Source organism: Talpa occidentalis, unplaced genomic scaffold (assembly GCF_014898055.3).
Source record: "Talpa occidentalis isolate TD23 unplaced genomic scaffold, MPIMG_talOcc4v2.1, whole genome shotgun sequence".
Lineage (NCBI taxonomy): Eukaryota > Metazoa > Chordata > Mammalia > Eulipotyphla > Talpidae > Talpa > Talpa occidentalis.
In genome coordinates, this window is record NW_026555331.1 from 30,457,423 (window position 1) to 30,477,488 (window position 20,066).

The 20,066-nt window shown below is 37.8% G+C and overlaps 1 protein-coding gene across 2 annotated transcripts in view; it reads left to right on the plus strand.

Annotated features, from left to right (window-relative positions):
• Positions 1-19,534, plus strand: part of YWHAZ (tyrosine 3-monooxygenase/tryptophan 5-monooxygenase activation protein zeta) — a 31,092-nt gene extending 11,558 nt beyond the window's left edge. For both annotated transcript variants that reach the window (XM_037503195.2, XM_037503188.2), the window contains exons 3-6: positions 13,896-14,019; positions 15,041-15,204; positions 15,281-15,376; positions 18,479-19,534. In XM_037503195.2, the coding sequence (XP_037359092.1) occupies positions 13,896-14,019; positions 15,041-15,204; positions 15,281-15,376; positions 18,479-18,538 (444 nt within the window). In that variant the 3' untranslated portion in view covers positions 18,539-19,534. The remainder of the gene's footprint in view (positions 1-13,895; positions 14,020-15,040; positions 15,205-15,280; positions 15,377-18,478) is intronic.
• The last annotated feature ends 532 nt before the right edge of the window (positions 19,535-20,066 follow it).

The window sequence follows — 20,066 nt, forward strand, 5'->3', positions numbered from 1 at the left end:
TGTATGGTGAGTTGAATGTTTCTCATCTAAGTGAATAAATACAAACGCTTTTCTAAGAAACACCTTCTTTTACTGTCAGCTCAATTTTTTTCCCCCCTCTTAAAACATTACAGAGACACTGTTGCCCAAATCTTAGACGTATATGCTTGGACCACATTCAACTAGGGACTTTATGATGATCCTCCCCCATAAACATACCTTTAAAATGTGATTCTGTGATACTGACAATTGAGGACTGTATTTTACAGGCTTGTAGTATACTTAAACAAGTTCTCCATTCAGCAATAATAATGTATCTTACTATTTGAGGAATGTTTGGTAATATGACATACTAAAAGGAGCATGCTATTTGTGTCATGACATTTCCTTCCAGTTTCCCCTTTGCTTGATTCCACCAGATAGAGGGGGCCGTTATTAGACTGCTAACTTAATTTTATATCACAGGGGTAAGACTTGAATAATCTTTTTTTTTTCTTTAAAGATGTATTTATATATACAACAACTGGGGTATAGAACAGAGATGCTGGGGGATGAGAGGATTCACCAGAGACAGAGTGGGGAGCAAAACAGGCAGATCTACTGAAATACACTGCTGAGGGGAGCAATGGGCCAAACAGGAGAGGTCTGCTGTGCCATGTGGGTCACCTCCATCCCGGGGGATAGAATTCATGCTACAGTGGCTGCAGATGGATAGCTTCATAGTGCCAATGCTTAACCCCTTGTGTCACCAGGGAGGCCCTGAATCTGATTTAAAGCAATTTTTATTACCCCTTGTTGTTAGCGCTTTCACCCAGTTGATTAAAAAAAAAAATTGTTTTTAAACACTTCGAGGCTTACTATCTGTTTTTGTTTTGTTGTGGTTATCTTTTTTGGACAGAAATCAGGGAGTTGACTGACTAAACTTTTAAAAATAATTATAATGAAATTTTAGGCTGGGTTTAACATTACCTAAATGCCAGGGATAATACACCTTTGCTTCATTTAAATTCCATGTTGATTTTTTAAAAGTTAAGTGGTGAAGATTTACCATCTTGTTATTAATGGGAAAATGCATTCAGTTAAGTGGTCAGAATTCTGTGTGATTCCATCTTGAATTTAAGCAGCTCTATCCCTTTAGATCTGTATGTCCTTATCATTCGTAAAAAACATTTAAAATTTTACTCTCTTGGGGCCATTATTGCACAGAAGTAAGGATTTATAAAGTGAAAATGTTGGCAAAAACCTACTTAAATTAGTTCTTGGACCACTTGACCACTAGTGTTTTTGGTGGAGCACGTTTCTAATTAGTTGGTTGGAAGCAACAGTTATAATTAAAAGCAGCCACTGGAGCCACAAGGGGGAGTGAGAGACTCTTCCAAGTTGATGGGCCTTTACAGCAACAAAAAAAGCTTCTTTGCTTGCTTTCTTTTATAGAATGCTGTTCAATAAGTGATCTTGGAATGATAAAAGACTCAGGCTCCTACCGAATAAAGTAAAAATTCTCTGCCCAAGGGAATTGTACAAGACTAGAAATTTGAACTTTCACATTGTGCTGCAGAATTGGAGTTAAATTACCTATTGCGGATACTATTTAAATTTACATTTATGGAGTATTTCTTTTCATTGACTAATAAAATTGGGTGTTGAATTTTATAGAATCATTGAATTTCAGGCTTGAAGGAACATTCAGCCTTATTTTTTTCATTTTCACCAACCAAGAAACTGAAGCCCAGGGGTTTGGTGATTTATATTGGCTCATACAGTAAGCATTAATATTTTCTGTTCCTTTTGGTAGTATCACCTTACTTAGACATTGAAACATGATGTTTGCTCTGCTTATAAGATGGATGGATTAGGAAGATGGGGAGGGGGGAAATTTACTGCTTCAAATGACTTTGGTTTTAACTGTATTTTATAGGGTTCTGTAGTTAATGTGAATCACAGTCTCTTCTTGATCATTTTGTATATGATAATCACATTTAAGGACTTGTGCCTCAGTTTCTTTATCTTTTCCTTTTTAACCGTCTGGGGTTTTTTTGGTGAATGATTTGTATAAAAAGCACATTATCTGTATCCTCTCTTCATTTGTTATGTTTGTAAAAAGAACTATGATAGTACAACCTGAAAATCGGGAGACGGGTTATGGATACTTGGGCTTTTCACATTGCTCGTGAGATTAGAACAAAGGAAACTTATATTCCAGCTATATTTTCAAACTGCAGTTCATCAACCTCTTATTAGCAATTGATTCTTTTGCTTTGATACTCTGGGGCTACTCACTATTTGCTAATAACATTTTACACATACTTAGTGGATATAACCAATGGTAGGATACTCTAAAGGTGAGAAACCTCTTCACCCCTAATTTTTTAAAATTTATGTATTTTTTGCATCATTTTTCATTTCTGTACAATGTATGCGTTTTCATCTCAGTTATAGTCCCCGTGAAACTCCCACCACCCATTCACGTGTGTACCATCACCGTAGTTCCTTGTGCTCTTCCCACCTGTTTTTTTTTTTTAATTTTGTTTTATATCATTATTCATTTTTAAACAATGTTTGTTCCCCAGCCCCATCCCGCCCATGTATAGTCCCCATAGAATTTCCTTCACCAATGCACCATCACCTCAGTCCCCTGTGCTCCTCTCTTCCTCCCTCTGATCCTGCTCCCTCCTCCTTCATGCAGGATGTTACCCCTAATTTTTATTTACAGATGTGTCACTTGTTCAGCATGGAAAAACATAGATGAGCACAAAACATATATGAGAATAGAGAGCAGAAATCACTGGTAATGCTATATAGCAGAAGTAGTAGCTGTTAAAAAGAATTTTTCTTCAAAACTTTTAATTACTTAATATCACAATTACTAAAAAGTCATCAAAAGGGAAAATAACCTTTTCTCCATGTTTATATGTTGTTACCTCATTTCTCTTTGAACTTGTTTTGAAATTTTACATTTATTTAGTATGAAGAACTTCCTATGTATTTCTTTACCTGATTCCCCAATATTAATATCTAACCACAGTGTTATGACTAAAATCAGTAAGCTAATAAAATAATGGATAAACTTTTTATATCCTGTAGACTTATTCACAAATCATATCACTATGACCTCCTAATTCTGGTCCAGAATTCAATCCAGACTCATATTTTGCATTTCATTGTCATATTTCCTTATTATTCTTTAATTTGAACTTTTCAGAATGTCTTCCATGATTTTGGCACTGAATATCAAGAATACTGACCAGTTATTTTTGTAGACTACTCCCCAATTTGGATTTGTCCTATGATTCCTGATGCTGTCACCCAGATTTTGCATTTTGGAGAATTCTTTGGTGCATTATATTAGAAGGTACCTGGTAATTGTATTTAGGTAATATGTTTTACTTTTCAGTAAACATCATTGAAGACTCAAAAAGTCTATAAAATTCTCCAAAATGACCTTGAATTTCAGAAAATCTAAGGAGTAATAGTGGGATAGGAAATTGCATTAGGAAATTAATACTATAGTGTAACACAAGAAAATTAAATGAGGGCGTCCTGGTCATAATTTTGTATTTGAAACTCCTGTCACTTCTCTGATGTCAAAGTTCAGTGTCAAATCCGTGTCTCCAGACTTAAAACAAATGTATAATGCTGCCACCCTATCCCTGGTAATTTTCTCTTTTGGTCTCAGCCTCCTTCAGGGTCATTACATAGAAACTTGGAGTTTATCCAAGGTCCTGGTGAAGCATGTTAAGGTGTAACTAGTCTCCCTGTTGCTTCTGATTCTGAATATATGTGCATTACCCAGATGCTTCATTTTTGAGCAGTTTCTTGGGTATTGAAGCAGAACATTACTTTTTCTGTTTGAACAAATATATTATCAGTGTCATCTGATAATAGTTTGTGTACTGTTTTGTCTTATGCGGTTTAGAAGTTTGGTAAAATAATCAACTCTCAGTAGTCTGCAGTATGCTGAGCTAATAAGATTTCCTTCACTAAATTTCCTCTGTTGTATGTAAAAGAAGCTGTTTAAAATACACATGTATTGGGCCTCCCCGGTGGCGCAGCAGTTGAGCGCTGGGTTGCGAAGCTGCCCGCAGCCTCTGCGGCGCGGTTCAATCCCCAGCTGCTCCCCGGCCACCGGAGGAGGGTCCCACATGGCGCGCAGACCTCTCCTGCCGCCCGCTGCTCCCCTCAGCAGTGCACTTCGGTCCTTCTGCCTGCTCTGCTCCCAGCTCTGGCTCTGGTGAATTCTCTCACCCTCCCGCGCTTCTGACTCTACCCAGTGCTTGTATAAATAAATAAATAAACAAAAAAAACAAATAAATAAAATCAATCTTAAAAAAAAAAAAGCATGTATTATAATTACACCTGGGGCTTAATCTTTGAGTGCTTATGCTTAATATGTGCAAAAAATGTCTTTAAGGAGCCTTTAGGCTTAAGGAACACACACATGTAAAAAGTTAAGACACAAAAATTTTTTTTTTTTTTTAAATATACTGGCTTTGGATAGTAATTTAGATGTTAATGGAACATGGGATATAAACTGAGAAAATAAAAATTAAGTTCTGACCTGATCCTTCATCCTCAGAGTTCATCTCTTTGTATGTATCCTTCAGGAAGTTTGCTGTTGTGCCCATAAAAGCAAGTCTTTTTTTTTTTTTTTTTTTTAAAGATTTATTTATTTAGGCATACAAGAACTGGGGTATAGGCCAGAGGGGTGGGGGGAGAGTGAGAGAATTCACCAGAGACATTGGGGAACAGAACGGGCAGACTGACAAATAAACTGCTGAGGGGAGCAGCAGGTGGGTCAGGAGAGGTCTTCTGCACCATGTTGTTAGCTCCCTGGCTGGGGATGAACTTGTACTGCCGTGGCTGCGGACAACTTCATAGGTTGCTTCTTAATCCCTTGCGCCACCAGGGAGGCCTAAGCAAGTCTATTTTTGAAGAATACACATCAGTAGCATCACATTATAAACTCTGTAAATTGCATCTCCATACACACTTTGTATAACTCTGTATACTTCACATTGGCATACACATTGTTTTCTATATGTAGTTATACAAGGGCATAACTATTTAGCTTATATCATTACTGACAAATTAGGATATCCCCCCCCATTTTTTTTTTCCTGTTAAAATCTCTTCACTAGACACTTAGAGGTACAGAAAATGTTGGCTTTAGAAAGAACATAGGTTGGAGCTAGGTATTGAAAGGTAGGTGGTGGTTACCACAGATTACTTTGAATCAACTGTCATAAAAGTGATCTATGAACCCTTGGGAGTCCTTTTAAGGGAGTCCCTAAGGTCACTATTTTCATGATTGAATCCTTTCAATCATGCTAGTACTGATGCAAAAGCAGTGGTGGCTAAAAGTGCTGTTTACATAACTCTTAGAGGCAATGGCCACAACTAGGTATAGGTATTTTTTTCACTGCTGTACAGTCAGTTAAAAAGAAGAGTGACATAATGTCCTTGAAGCTATAAAATTATTTTATTCGTAGTCCATATGTAGACATCTTTAATATTCTGTGAGATAAAATAGAAAGCAATTTCTAGGGAAACATGTTTCATTATTTGAGTTGAGCTGAACTTTTTTGTTTTTTCTAGAATACTCTTCAAGGGATGGCAGAGATGCTATGATTGTTCCTTGAGTGTTTCGGAAACAACACTTGAAGTGAGCCTATCACCTCAGGGAAAACATAGTATATGTGGTCAGTAGAAAAATAGTCGCACTTTGGAGCAAAAACAACAATTTGGAGAAATTGACACAGTGATCCTGACAGCTTTCCAACCTTTTTTTTTTTTTTTAAGTATAAAGCAGTCTTAAGACCTGAAAGTTGTAAACCATAATTGTGTATCATTCACTGTTACTCCATAGTTGTTGTTTTTCCTAGAAAGTGTACCTGTTTGGAAATAGTAGCTGCCTGTGATTAGGAGAAATAGGTAGCATTTTTTTAAACTTAAGGAAATTTATTCACATAAGAGGAAAAGTCCAGAACTAAGGTAGGTTTCTGGGAGGGTGATGGGTGGTTTGGTTAAGGTGTCATTTTAAAATTACCGTAGAGGAAATGCTGTCTATGGTAATTTGTTTGCCTTAGATGGTACTTTTAGGGGAAAAAACAGCTGTATGAGAATGTGGTTAGAATTAGACTTTGACATTCCAGAAGGGTACCACTTCTTATTCTCTTCTAAATGCCTTCATATATTATATCTCATTTAATTCTCAGAACAGTCCTCTATTCCATGTGCTGCTTACTACCTCCTTTTTACAAATGAGAAACCTAAGACCCAGGGAGATTTCAGAACTTTGTCAAGGTAATACCACTATTAAGCAGTAAACTGGGGTTTGAATTTAGGCAGTAGGCAGTCTGTCTCACATGGTTTGTTTCCTGTAACAAATTAGTAAAAAATTTTTCTTTTATCTTTAGATATGACTTAATCCTTTGTTTTTAAACGAAAGCTTTTTGCACCTTTTACCATTCTAAAGGAGAGTGTCCCCCTCTTTTAGATTATTGAACTCAAAGTGCTAGAATTCAGAGTATAAGAATAATAACAGATTTTTAAATGTCAAAATTCCCATATTTTATATTTACATTTTGAGTAGAGTGCTTATGTTGTTAGCAGTTTTGATTGGTGCTTTTTTTTGTTTACAACCTCATTTAGACCTTCCAGCAGCCTTTTGAAGTTGTTCTCTAATTGAAACAATTTATAAGTAGATTTTAGGAAATTTAATCATTTTCTAGAAGAGAAAATTAAGGCTCATTTGTGACCTCGAAATTTATGATGAGAGTGGGATTCGGTATCTGCCTGATTTTAGTTTGTACTATTTATATTACTTCAAGCTCTTGCTCCATGAAGTGCTTAAATGTCCAGGTTTAGGATCTTACCACCATCTCAGGCAGTTTTGTTTTAGGTAGTTGTTACCTTAAGATTTTATGTTTCACTCTTTTCACATTATAATCATATTAAAAGACCAGTGAGAAAGTGGTACCAGTAGAATTAGAGTTGAATTTTCTGTTTATAAACCTTTAATCAGAAATACTGACCTCAATCAGGAGTGAATGTTTGTTTGAATTCCTTTTACTGGGGGCAGATTGCATCTAGCCCAGAAAGGGCAGTCAGAGTTAGATGGCCTTGTCAATTTATATTTAGTATATTCCAAGGTCATAGCATTGGTGTGTGCACCATCTTTTGGATCAAGGTATGTGTTAGAAAGGTGTATATTTTGGGTAAATTGAGTGGCTTGGGGTATGGGGGTACATTGTTTGGACTAACTCCACCTCCAATATATCTAAAAGTTTTTTTACGGGCCTCCCTGGTGGCGCAGCGGTTGAGCGCTGGGTTGCGAAGCTGCCGGCGACCTCTGCAGCGCCGGTTCGATCCCCGGCTGCTCCCTGGCCACCTGAGGAGGGTCCCACATGGCGCGCAGACCTCTCCTGCCGCCCGCTGCTCCCCTCAGCAGTGTACTTCGGTCCTTCTGCCTGCTCTGCTCCCCGCTCTGGCTCTGGTGAATTCTCTCACCCTCCCGCGCTTCTGGCTGTACCCAGCGCATGTGTAAACAAAACAAACAAACAAACAAATAAATAAATAAAAAACATGCCTCTATAAAAAAAAAAAATAAAAGTTTTTTTACAACCCAAAACATTATTAAACCACAATATTGTAGAGAGGGGGGAAAATCTCTGAGATCTCAAATCAACACATAACTGATCTGAATATTAGATTAAGGTTCAGTTTCCTCTCTCTCTCCCCAGTACTGTAGCCTGTTTAACTCTGGATTATGATCCATTTACTTAGAGCTACTGTATATGGGCTTCCTGTCTCGCTTAACATTGTTGGGATGATCACTATAGAATATTCATTAACTCTAATTAAGCAAATCTTTGGTATTTTTGAAAATGTTGCCTATAATTTTATTTTTTAAAAAAAGATTTATGCATACAAGAGCTGGGGTATAGGCCAAAGATGCAGGGGGGTGGTGAGAGGATTGATCAGAGACAGAGTGGGGAACAGAAACAGGCAGATTGAAATACACTGCTGAAGGGAGCAGCATTCGAGCCAGGAGAGGTCTGTTGCGCCATGTGGGTTGCTCCCTGGCTGCCCAGGGATTGGATTTGAGCCGCAGAGGCTGTGGCCTGCCTCATAGTGTGATGCTCAACCCCTTGCACCACCAGGGAGGCCCTTGCCTATAATTTTAAAACACTCAAAAGTAGGTATTTAAATCGAGGAAATACTGTGAATTTTTAGATTCTATTTCAGCAAGATTCTCATAGATGAACATTTAATGGTTGAGTATAACATGTTCTTAAATTTTGTATTTAACCTGAAAGTCCTTTTCTGTTGTAAATTATATTTGGACTAAAAAATATGTCATATATGAAGAATTTTACATAGTGGAAGGCATATTAGTAGCCTTTGTTTTACAGTTAAAGTTTTGATGCTCTGTCTTATATAATACAGTGTACCCCCTTTTACATGTAGATTCTTAGAGTAGCCAGAGCCATCATTGCTTTTGGTGCTATAGATGAATAAAATGTAGGAGGTTGCTTTGTAGTCCCAGAGGTGGTGTACGTTTTGAAAAATAACTATTAGTCCTTTTCTCCCTTTTGCTTTCTGTTTTGCTTCTCATTTTTCCTTGTCACTACTGCTTTTTTTTTTTTTAAAGATTTATTTATTTTTATTTATTTATTTATACAAGCACTGGGTACAGTCAGAAGCGCGGGAGGGTGAGAGAATTCGCCAGAGCAGGCAGAAGGACCGAAGTACACTGCTGAGGGGAGCAGCGTGTGGCAGGGGAGGTCTGCGCGCCATGTGGGACCCTCCTCCGGTGGCCGGGGAGCAGCCGGGGATCGAACCGGAGCTGCAGAGGCTGCGGGCAGCTTTGCAACCCAGCGCTCAACCGCTGCGCCACCGGGGAGGCCCTCACTACTGCTTTTTGATAGAGTGCTATCTCCTAATCCTACTCTTCTAACCCTTCCTTTTTCCGTCTTGATCTTTTTTTTACATTTATTTGCCTCTTAATTTTTGACTTCTACAACATTTAGCTTTCCTTCTTTGGACAAATTACCATAATGAATTTATACAAAACATCCAAATGAAATTATTTCTCTTTAAAATCACTGTAGGAATAATGAAACTGACTTAGGTGGTTTGTTCCTAGTTGGAACCACTCCCATAAATTTTTTTCATATTTAGAAATCTGCCCTTGGAAAATTTAGTCTTTTGGATTCATTCATCTCATTTTCATTCTTAGTCATGCATCTCATTCAGTTCATTCTGTCTTCATGACAGTCTCCTCACTATTCTTGTTCGCTTTCTGGATATTCTCCCTTTTGTGTAGTGCCTGTCTTGGTATATTTTTTTATTTTTTAATTTTTTTAAAGATTTATTTGTTTATTTTATACAAGAACCGGGTACAGGCCAGATGTGTGGGAGGGTGAGAGGATTCACCAGAGACAGAGTGGGGAAACAGAACAGGCAGACTGACGAAATACACTGCTGAGAGGAGCAGCCGGCGAGACAGGAGAGGTCTGCCGTGACATGTGGGACCCTCGCCGGTCAGCCGGGATTGAACTGGCGCTGCAGAGGCTGCGGACAGCTTCACAGCGCGGCGCTCAACTGCCTGCCCAGTAGTATATTTTTTTAAATACTTATTTATGCATACAAGAGCTGGGGCTCAGGCAGGAGATGCGGTGGGGGAGAGGGGAAGGATTCACCAGAGTCAGAGTGGGGAGCAGAACAGGCAAATCTGCTGAAATACACTGCTGGGGGGAGCAGCAGGCGAGACAGTCTTGGTCAGCTGCCCTGGCCGGAGATAGAACTCATGCTGCGTGGCTGTGGATAATTTCACAATGCTACGTCTTAACCCCTTGTGCCACCAGGGAGGCCCTTGATACATTTTTAAAGAAATATACTCTAGATTTGATCTCACCAACACAGTATAGAATTAAATCTTTTCTTTAACTATGGTTCCTAATATATCTCGGGACCACATTATCCTTTTCAATATGCACATCACCGTATTGAGGCATAGGCAGAGAAACTGTGGCTTAATGTTCGTATAGGGCAGATTTCCTAGTTGGAGTTACACCTTCATTAGTTATACATTCACTAGCACATCTCATTACATTGCTGGGGCCCTACTGTCTTCTCTAAGATGGAGATTAACTGTAGTTTCTGCCACATAGCAAATGTTACAGAAGTATATCAAATGAAATAGTCCATATAAAGTGCATAGTATGTGTCAAAAACATATGTTACTAAAATGTTAATTATTCTCAGTTGTCTGTTGCTGCATGACAATCAAAACTTAGTGACTGGAAATAATGTATTCTTTCTTGTGATTCTGTGGCCTGGTTAGAATCTGTTGGACAGTTCTTCATATGGTAGCTGGGTCACTCATTGCTCCATTCACCTGGGAGTTCAGCTGGGGCTGACTTGGCATTTCTTTTCATCAGTGGTTTTTTTTTTTTTTTTAAAACATGGCTACCTCAGGACTCCATGAGAGCAAATGGGGAAGCTGCCAGTCTTAGGTCCAGAACTAGAGCAGTAATCTTCCAGCTCATTCTGTTGGTCAAATCAAATGAGCAGAGTTAGCCCAGACTGAGGAGAAAGCAAAAATAAGTTCCATCTCTTTGGCAGGAAGAGAAATGGCATCCATGAATGGGGATGGCTGGGATATTGGTGGAGGCCATTTTTAGAAACAAGTCTACTGAAATTCCCTTGTATAGTTAGCTTTTTTGAACCAGTGTTAGCCCTTTTAATCTTCAATCCAGTCTCTCTCGCTTTTTTTTTTTTAAATACTCAAGGTTCCTAGCTTTATATCATCAGAAGATTTGATAGATAAAAGTATTTCTCAGCCTCTTATTTTTTTGATAATGTTTTTGAAGTATAATTGATACAAAAAGAATTGTACATATTTAACATATACAGTTTGAGTTTGCTTTCCCAATTTAGAGTCGGCATTTTACCTGACGCATTCGCCACTGCTTGTGACACATGGTCCTTTTGGACTGTCATTAGATCAGTAAGCATCCTGACGCCTGTTCTCAACCTTTTTGTTATTTGAAGGTTCTGATTAATGGTTGTTTTAATCAGCTGGTATGGCTAAATCAGTGCTCACCTTGAGAGAATAGGTGTTTAATTGCTAATTTAATTCTCAGTAAAATTAACCTAGGCCTAAAAGAAAATATTTTTAGGGTTACCGAAGTTACTGCTTATAAAATATGGATTATTTATTCTTGTAATATATAGTGACACCTTGCCTAAATAACTTACACAAATTATCTGGTGTGTTCCTTAAAGTTTTATCTTCAGTGATTGACCCTTTGCTAATTGCATATTTGTGGCTTTCATCTTTACATACATGGTGGGTTAGTCATTGTTAAGTGAAGGACATGATTAGGTAGTATTCTTAGTTTTGGGTTGTATTACCTACTTAGACTTCTTACCCATAAAGTTAAAACTGTTTCTCGTTCAGCATTATATTCTCAGTGCATGGTGGCTTTAGAGTGTTTGCAAATGTAAAAAATAGTCTTTTTCATTCTTTTTTTTTTTTTTTTAATATTTATTTATTTATTTATTTATTTATTTATACAAGCACTGGGTACAGTCAGAAGTGCAGGAGGGTGAGAGAATTCACCAGAGCCAGAGCAGGGAGCAGAGCAGGCAGAAGGACCGAAGTACACTGCTGAGGGGAGCAGCGGGCGGCAGGAGAGGTCTGCGTGCCATGTGGGACCCTCGCCTGGTGGCCGGGGAGCAGCCGGGGATCGAACCGGCGCTGCAGAGGCTGCCGGCAGCTTCGCAACCCAGCGCTCAATCGCTGTGCCACTGGGGAAGCCCGTCTTTTTCATTCTTACCTTTGACCAGGCTAATCAGAAATCGACTTAACCCTTAAAAGTGTGGATTATCAGTTTATACATAAAGTGACTTCAAAGCCGTTACACTATACCATCTTCCATAGTTGGGTGTATTACACATTTTGTATTAGATACAGAGTTTTAAAGGGCTGGGCATTTGTTTCTTAAGTAGAAAAACTTCCACTTATTCTAAATGAGACTATCTTCTGCTATTTCAGGGTCAGATTCCCAAAGAACTACAATAGGTGTTAAAGCAGCATGGTCAGGACAAAACACTTGAAGTTGAGAGATTTTTGAGTATGAAGGGTATGCTTGTAATAAAGATTTTATCCTAATAAAAACATTCTGATTTCAAGTCAGTGGTTTCAAATATTGGCTAACCAGAATACATTTCAGCTTGGCTTCTCACCTCCAGCCCCTTTCTACAATATAGTGCAACTTGGCCTTCCATCTGGGTATCTGTAAATTTGTAGTAGGGGAGAAGCTGGATTAAAGCTTGCTCACACACCCACCATTGTACCATAATGGGATGAACGTGCAAAGTTCAATAATTATTTAAAAACATTTCCCAAACTTTTGCATGTAAGTAGGTGCTACATAGACTAAACTATTGGGTGACTACCGAAAGAGTAGAAACCAGAATTAGGTACTCCTTACAAAAATTGATTTATTTGGGGCTCAGTCTAGTTGAAAAATGACTTCCACCTTGATGCTTAAGAGTATCTTCTTTTTTTTTTTTTTTTTTTTTTTCAAGATTTTTATTTTATTTATTTATGCATACAAGATCTGGGGTGGAGTGTAGGTCAGAGATGGGAGGGGGTGAGAGGATTCACCAGAGACAATGGGAACAGAACATGCAGATTTACTGAAATATACTGCTGAGGGGAGCAGCGGGTGTGACAGAAGAGATCTGCCATGTGGGTTAGCTCCCTGGACAGGTATCAAACTCGTGTTGCAGTGGTTGCTGATAACTTCATAGTGCTGAGACTTAACCTTGTGCCATCAGGGAAGGCCCTTAGAGTATCTTAAGAGGAAAGGTTGGTGAGATTAGGTTTTTAAAATATGGCTAAATTTTATCACTTGAATTATTATTCTTCCCTAATTTAAAAGGAAAGATGTCACTATTGTGTCTCCTACCTCTACTATGATCATCACAACTTCTGTTTTAAATTGATCGTGGAATACTATTAATAAGTTGGGATTTAAATTAGATTGAAATGTTTTAGTTTTAAACAGAATTGGAACATACCACAATTGTGCTATGTATGTCTGAATTATCTGTTGTCCGAGGTTATATCTGTAAACGTATCTATTTAATAGCTTAAAATATGTAAGATTAAAAGTCTATTAGTCAGATCTGTAATTTTCGAAATCCTACAACTATCTTAACTTAGGAAAAATATTACATTTACCTGTTGTGAAATACTACTTGAATTATAGTTGGTTTTTTTGTGTGTGTGTTGGGGGGGGTACCCTCGCTGGCGGCTAGGGAATGAACCGGCGCTATAGAGTCTGTGGGCAGCCTTGCAGCCCAGCGCTCAACCGCTGCCCCACCAGGGGAGGCCCTTGAATTACAGTTCATAACATGACATTAATTGTGCTCTACTTAATCTGCATGGACTCTTGTAGTGTCTTAAATTACTGGTTTATGTTTAAGTTGACATCTTCCCCAAAAGTTCACTTACGTTCCTTCCATTTTAATGTCATGATTTCCTCGAAAATGGAAAGTTTGCTAAATTGTTAGAAAGTATCAGTTACTGTGCTTTTCATATTAATTGGCACATGCAGTCTTTAGCAACATGTAAATATATAGCATTTTGGATAACCATTGTACAAATGTATCGTCCATAAGTGAAAAACTGAGGACTAACTTTAAATTTGAAGTATTGCTGAACAAAACATTTGGTTTGAGACAACAAATTCATAAGCATCTACTGAATTCAACAATTGTTGTATTGTCAGGGAATGGTTATTAAATTTTTAGAAATGAGATTGTGGTGTGCTCTTAAATACAGATTGATTCAGTTCCATAAATACCTTATTCTTACAATGGTTTCTTTTCTTCCCAAGTCTCTTTTGGAAAAGTTCTTGATCCCTAATGCTTCCCAAGCAGAGAGCAAAGTCTTCTATTTGAAAATGAAAGGAGACTACTACCGTTACTTGGCTGAGGTTGCTGCTGGTGATGACAAGAAAGGTATGCTTTTTTCAAGATTTGTTTATTTATGCATACGAGAACTGGGGTACAGGCCAGAGGTGCTGGGGGTGAGAGAATTCACCAGAGAGCAGAGTGGGGAACAAACAGGCAGACTGACTGAAATACATTACTGAGGGGAGCAGCGGGCAGGACAGGAGAGGTCTGCTGCGCTATGTAGATAGCTCCCTGGGCGGCTAGGGATTGAACTTGTGCTGCAGAGGCTGCAGATAGCTTCTCAGTGCTGTTCTTAACCCTTTGTGCCACCAGGGATGCCCAAAGATATGCTTTTTTCCAACATGTTAAACTCGTATGAAACGACTTAGTGCAGAAGTAGACGGTTACTAAAGCGTGAACAATTTTTTTGGTTGTCTTTTAATTGCTTTAGAGCACTGCTTGAAGAACACTGATTTTTTTTTTTAGTCCTAAGATTGTATATCTGCTGCCTAATACTGATATTCTGAAATGTATGCTTTTGAAAAGCAAATTTTATGGGTAGGGGATGTTTCTCACTATTTTAAGCAATAGTGGTCACAGCACAACTCTGTACAACATTGCAAACTAATTATGAAAAATTGTTGTGTTTACCAATTGCTGGTGTATTGTCCCAAGAGAAGCCTGATTTTTAAATCTGAGCATCTCATTTAGTTTGCTATAGCTTAATGTTTCAGATGTTAGCATTAGATGTTAAAGGTTTGATTTGAGTGGTGAAGATGAAGCATAAGCTTTTTTTTTTTTTTAAGATTTATTTTATACAAGCACTGGGTATAGTCAGAAGTGCGGGAGGGTGAGAGGATTCACCAGAGCCAGAGTGGGGAGCAGAAAAGGCAGACTGATGAAATACACTGCTGAGGGGAGCAGTGGGCGGCAGGAGAGGTCTGCGTGCCATGTGGGACCCTCGCCAGTAGCTGGGGATCGAACCAGTGCTGCAGAGGCTGCTGGCAGCTTCGCAGCCCAGCTCTTAGCCGCTGCGCCACCAGGGGAGGCCCAGCATAAGCTTTTATAAATGTATTTTGTTTTTTAGGGATTGTGGATCAGTCACAACAAGCTTACCAGGAAGCTTTTGAAATCAGCAAAAAGGAAATGCAACCAACACATCCTATCAGATTGGGTCTGGCCCTTAACTTCTCTGTGTTCTATTATGAGATTCTGAACTCCCCAGAGAAAGCTTGCTCTCTTGCAAAGACAGTATGTATTTCATTTTTTACATGGAAATTTTAGAAATTTTTATTATTTGAATGATTAATGTACTATTTCCTCATAGGCTTTTGATGAAGCCATTGCTGAACTTGATACATTAAGTGAAGAGTCATACAAAGACAGCACACTAATAATGCAATTACTGAGAGACAACTTGACAGTAAGTACATAATATATCATTAAATGGTTAATGTGGTTAAAAAGGTTGTTGTTTTATAGATTACTGCAAGTACTGTTTCTGGTTTTCATAAATGTAAAACCCTACCTGATGTTATAAATATAGAAAAGGCATTGTACAGACACTGAAATATACCAAGGACTAAAAATGTACACTTTAATTAGTTGTATGTGTATTCCTTTAATTTTTATTTTTTTATTTTTTTTAAATTTTTTTTTTTATAGAGGCATGTTTTATTTATTTATTTGTTTTTTTTTTGTTTGTTTGTTTTATTTATACATGCACTGGGTACAGTCAGAAGCGCAGGAGGGTGAGAGAATTCACCAGAGTCAGAGCGGGGAGCAGAGCAGGCAGAAGGACCGAAGTACACTGCTGAGGGGAGCAGCGGGCGGCAGGAGAGGTCTGCACGCCATGTGGGACCCTCCTCCGATAGCCGGGGATTGAACCGGCACTGCAGAGGCTGCAGGCAGCTTCGCAACCCAGCGCTCAACCGCTGCGCCACCGGGGAGGCCCTATTCCTTTAATTTTTAAAATAATGTTTTAATCCATGATTTTGGACTTTTTTTTTTAAGAATTATTTGTGCATAGAACTGGGGTATAGGCTAGAGGTGTGGGGGTTGAGAGAGGATTCAGCAGAGACAGAGTGGGGAGCAGAATAGGCAGACTGTCTCAAATGCACTGCTAAGGGGAGTAGCAGGCTAGACAGGAGAGGTCTGCTGTAACATATATGGGTTAGCTCCCTGGCAGGAGATTGACTCAGGCAGCAGTGGTGATAGTGCTGAGACTAAAACCCTGTGCCACCAGAGAGGCCTGATTTTGGACTTTTGATTACACATGTCATTTTTCCCACTTGAATCTGGGTGATTCCATTTTTTTCCATTTTAGTCACAAAGGATTTAGATTATAATACTTACAGCCTGAAGTTATCTTAATGTTTAAATTCCATTAAAAAGGGTTTTTCTGGGCCTCCTTGGTGGCACAAGGGGTTAAGGCGCAACCTATGAAGCTGTTGACAGCCACTGCAGCATGAGTTCGATCGCTGGCCAGGGAGCTACCCACATGGCACAGCAGACCTTCTTGACTCACCCGCTACACCCCTCAGCAGTGTATTTCAGTCAATCTGCCTGTTCTGTTCCCCACACTGTCTCTGGTGGATGCTCTCACCCCCTGCACCTCTGGCCTGTACCCCAGTTCTTATATGCATAAATAAATCTTTTTTAAAAAGTGTTTTTCTTGCCCATGTTAGCTCCACATTCTATAGATATGATGGTGGGTTTTGAAAATACAGTTAAATTTTAGATACTCTACAGACTCAAATAGAAATTTGTTTTGCCAAACTCTTAGTAAAAAATGACTTGTTAGGGAAGGTCATGATTGACCTTGGTATGCTCCAAATTAAAGAAAGGGCCACACTACCATTATCACACATGCATGTGTGCACACACAAATTGATAGTAACTCCTTAATAATGTTAAATACCTAAATAGTGTTAAAATTTTTGTCTCTATTTGAATTGGGATCCAAATAAAATAACACATTGCAGTTAGTTAATACGACTCTTTAGTCCTAAAGGTTTTCCCATTCTCCTTCCAATAAATGTTAAAGTTGAAGTATTGAGACTTAGGTGAATCATCTATCAGATACCTGCTATGTGCCAAGTAAACAGATAGGGGTGGGGATTATAGTCCTGTGCTATTGTTTTTGTTAGCTTTTCATATGGTCATTTTTCTTGGGAACTATACCATGTATGGTATACCTTTTACTACTTCCTATTTTATTCCAGTCCACTACAGTTTTCTGTGAACCAGTTCTATATTCTAGATTATTCTCAACAAAGACTTTTATTTGAACATTATTATAATACTTGTAATTATAATTGGGAGCTACCCATATACTTAGATTTTCAGCCAAGAGACTGTTCTAGTTTCTTACAAAATGAATTTTTTTATCTATGTCAAGTGAAAAAGCACTTCAGTTTGCTAATTTTAATATTAACTTTTTTTGTGTGTTTGTGGTTTGAAGTGATGATTAGTTATCATTTTAAAAGATTGGACATTGCGCTGTAGTAGCTCTTGCCATCACTTTTTGAGAGGTCCTGACCTAATACCAGATGAATTTTAGTATCAGTATATCATGAGTAACGTACGATAAAAACAATTTAAGAAAATCAAGTTCTGAGCCTTGGTAGAATCAATCACCTGTTATCGTTAGATATTAAATAGGCTGTTATTCCATAATAACTAAAACTAAGGTGTGTAACTTGAAGGATTAAAAAATCTTCCCCCCCCCCCATCTTTTATGTATATGCAATATAAAATGGAAGATTGTCTTGAATTAATCTTTTATTGCTAAAGAGAAATAGGACTGTTAAAAAAGGTTTAATATTGAAGCAACTAAAGTAATTTTAAAAACTAAAAAAATTGTTGAAAAACTAACCTTTGTGAAAACAGATTAACAGAGTTCATAGTCTTACCCCTGCGGGACTTTAGTTTTTAGTTCTTTTAAGATTCATGCTAATACACAAAGATGGTTTTCTAAGCTAAAAATGTCAGAAAATTTTACTTTGTACTTTTTAGTTCAGACTGGATCCTGGCTCTTGAATTTCATGGCATGTGGGATTCTCTTGGGAGTAGGAGTCTAATAATAAGCTCCACCAGGGAAAGTAGTCAACTTGAGCATGAGCCAAAGTAGATGATTCTGGTTTAGTTGCACTAAATTTGCACACATCATTCTCATATTGGGGCTAATCAGAACAACCTGATACTCTGAGAACTCCTGATACTTTAGTATATTGTAGCACTTATATGATTACTTTCTCTTTTTTTTACTTTCTTTTATGTCAATAACAAGAGTTTCCTGTATCTGTTATTTGAAGATAATGCTGCCTATGCTTACAAAATATTAGGGAGAAAGTGAATGTATTATATTGACGTATCTTGAAGCTATAATCAGTACTGCTTTTTTTTTTCTCCCAAAATCACTCAACAAAACCATGGATATATTTTACATTCTGGTATCTTGGTAATGTGTACAAATTTTTTCTAAGCCAAAACACGCTGAAAAATGTTCTCCTTCTTTTACTAGTTGTGGACATCGGATACCCAAGGAGATGAAGCTGAAGCAGGAGAAGGAGGGGAGAATTAACCGGCCTTCCAACTTTTGTCTGCCTCATTCTAAAATTTACACAGTAGACCATTTGTCATCCATGCTGTCCCACAAATAGTTTTTTGTTTACGATTTATGACAGGTTTATGTTACTTCTGTTTGAATTTCTATATTTCCCATGTGGTTTTTATGTTTAATATTAGGGGAGTAGAGCCAGTTAACATTTAGAAAGTTAATCTGTTTTCATCTTGAGGTGGCCAATATGGGGATGTGGAATTTTTATACAAGTTATTAATGTTTGGCATAGTACTTTGGGTACATTGTGGCTTCACAAGGGCCAGTGTTAAAACTGCTTCCATGTCTAAGCAAAGAAAACTGCCTACATATTGGTTTGTCCTGGTGGGGAATTTAAGGGATAATTGGTTCCGTCAAAGGTGTAGTTACTGTGGGTACTTTAAGGTTTGGAGCACTTACAAGGCTGTAGTAAAAATGGATATCCCACAGATATTACATGTTAGAACGTGTGTATTTGTGGAATACTTAATACCTTTGCCTACAGCTGCGGAAAAGTGTTCCTTGAGACAAAGTTGTGATCCAGTTTACTCGGTTAAGGGCAGATACGGTTCACATTCCATTATATGTAAAGTTACCTGCTGTTTGCTTTCATTATTTTTGCTACACTCATTTTATTTGTATTTAAATGTTTTAGGCAATCTAAGAACAAATGTACAAGTAAAGATGCAGTAAAAAAGAATTGCTTGGTATCCATTATTTCATGTATATCAAGCATAGCAGTCAAACAAAAACCCCATGTATTTAACTTTTTTAGGTTTTTTTTGCTTTTGTGATTTTTTTTTTTTTGATACTTGCCTAACATGCATGTGCTGTAAAAATAGTTAACAGGGAAATAACTCAAGATGATGGCTAGCTTTGTTTAATGTCTTATGGAATTTTCATGAACAATTCAAGCATAATTGTTAAGAACACGTGTATTAAGTTCATGTAAGTGGAATAAAAGTTTTATGAATGGACTTTACAACTACTTTCTCTACAAGCTTTTCATGTAAATTAGTCTTTTGGTTCTGAAACTTCACTAAAGGAAAATTGTACATTTTTGGACATTTATTCCTATTCCCTTTTGGCAGCTAATGGGCTTTTATCAAGTTTAAATACAAAGTTTATCAACAAAATACTACTAATTCTACTACTGTTTGCAGCCATGTCCCATATTTCCCCCCTCCCCCCTGAAAAAAAGTTTCAGGTTTCTTTTTTTGTTCTTATTTTTTTGTTTTTTTTTTTTTTTTCAGAGGTGGGGGGATTGATTGGAAAAAAATAATGTGTTCCATTTGAAATTTTTGGTATACAGCCTTTTCTAACTTAGGAAGTCACAATATTCTTGGCCCATCATGACATTGGGTAGCATTAACTAAGTTTTGTGCTTCCAACTCTTTTGTTTTTAAGAATTTCTTGATACTCTTATACCCTGCCTTCAATTTTGATCCTTTATTCTATTTGTCCGGTGTACAGGATTCCCTTTTTTAGCCTTCTGTCTTGTCACCAACCATTC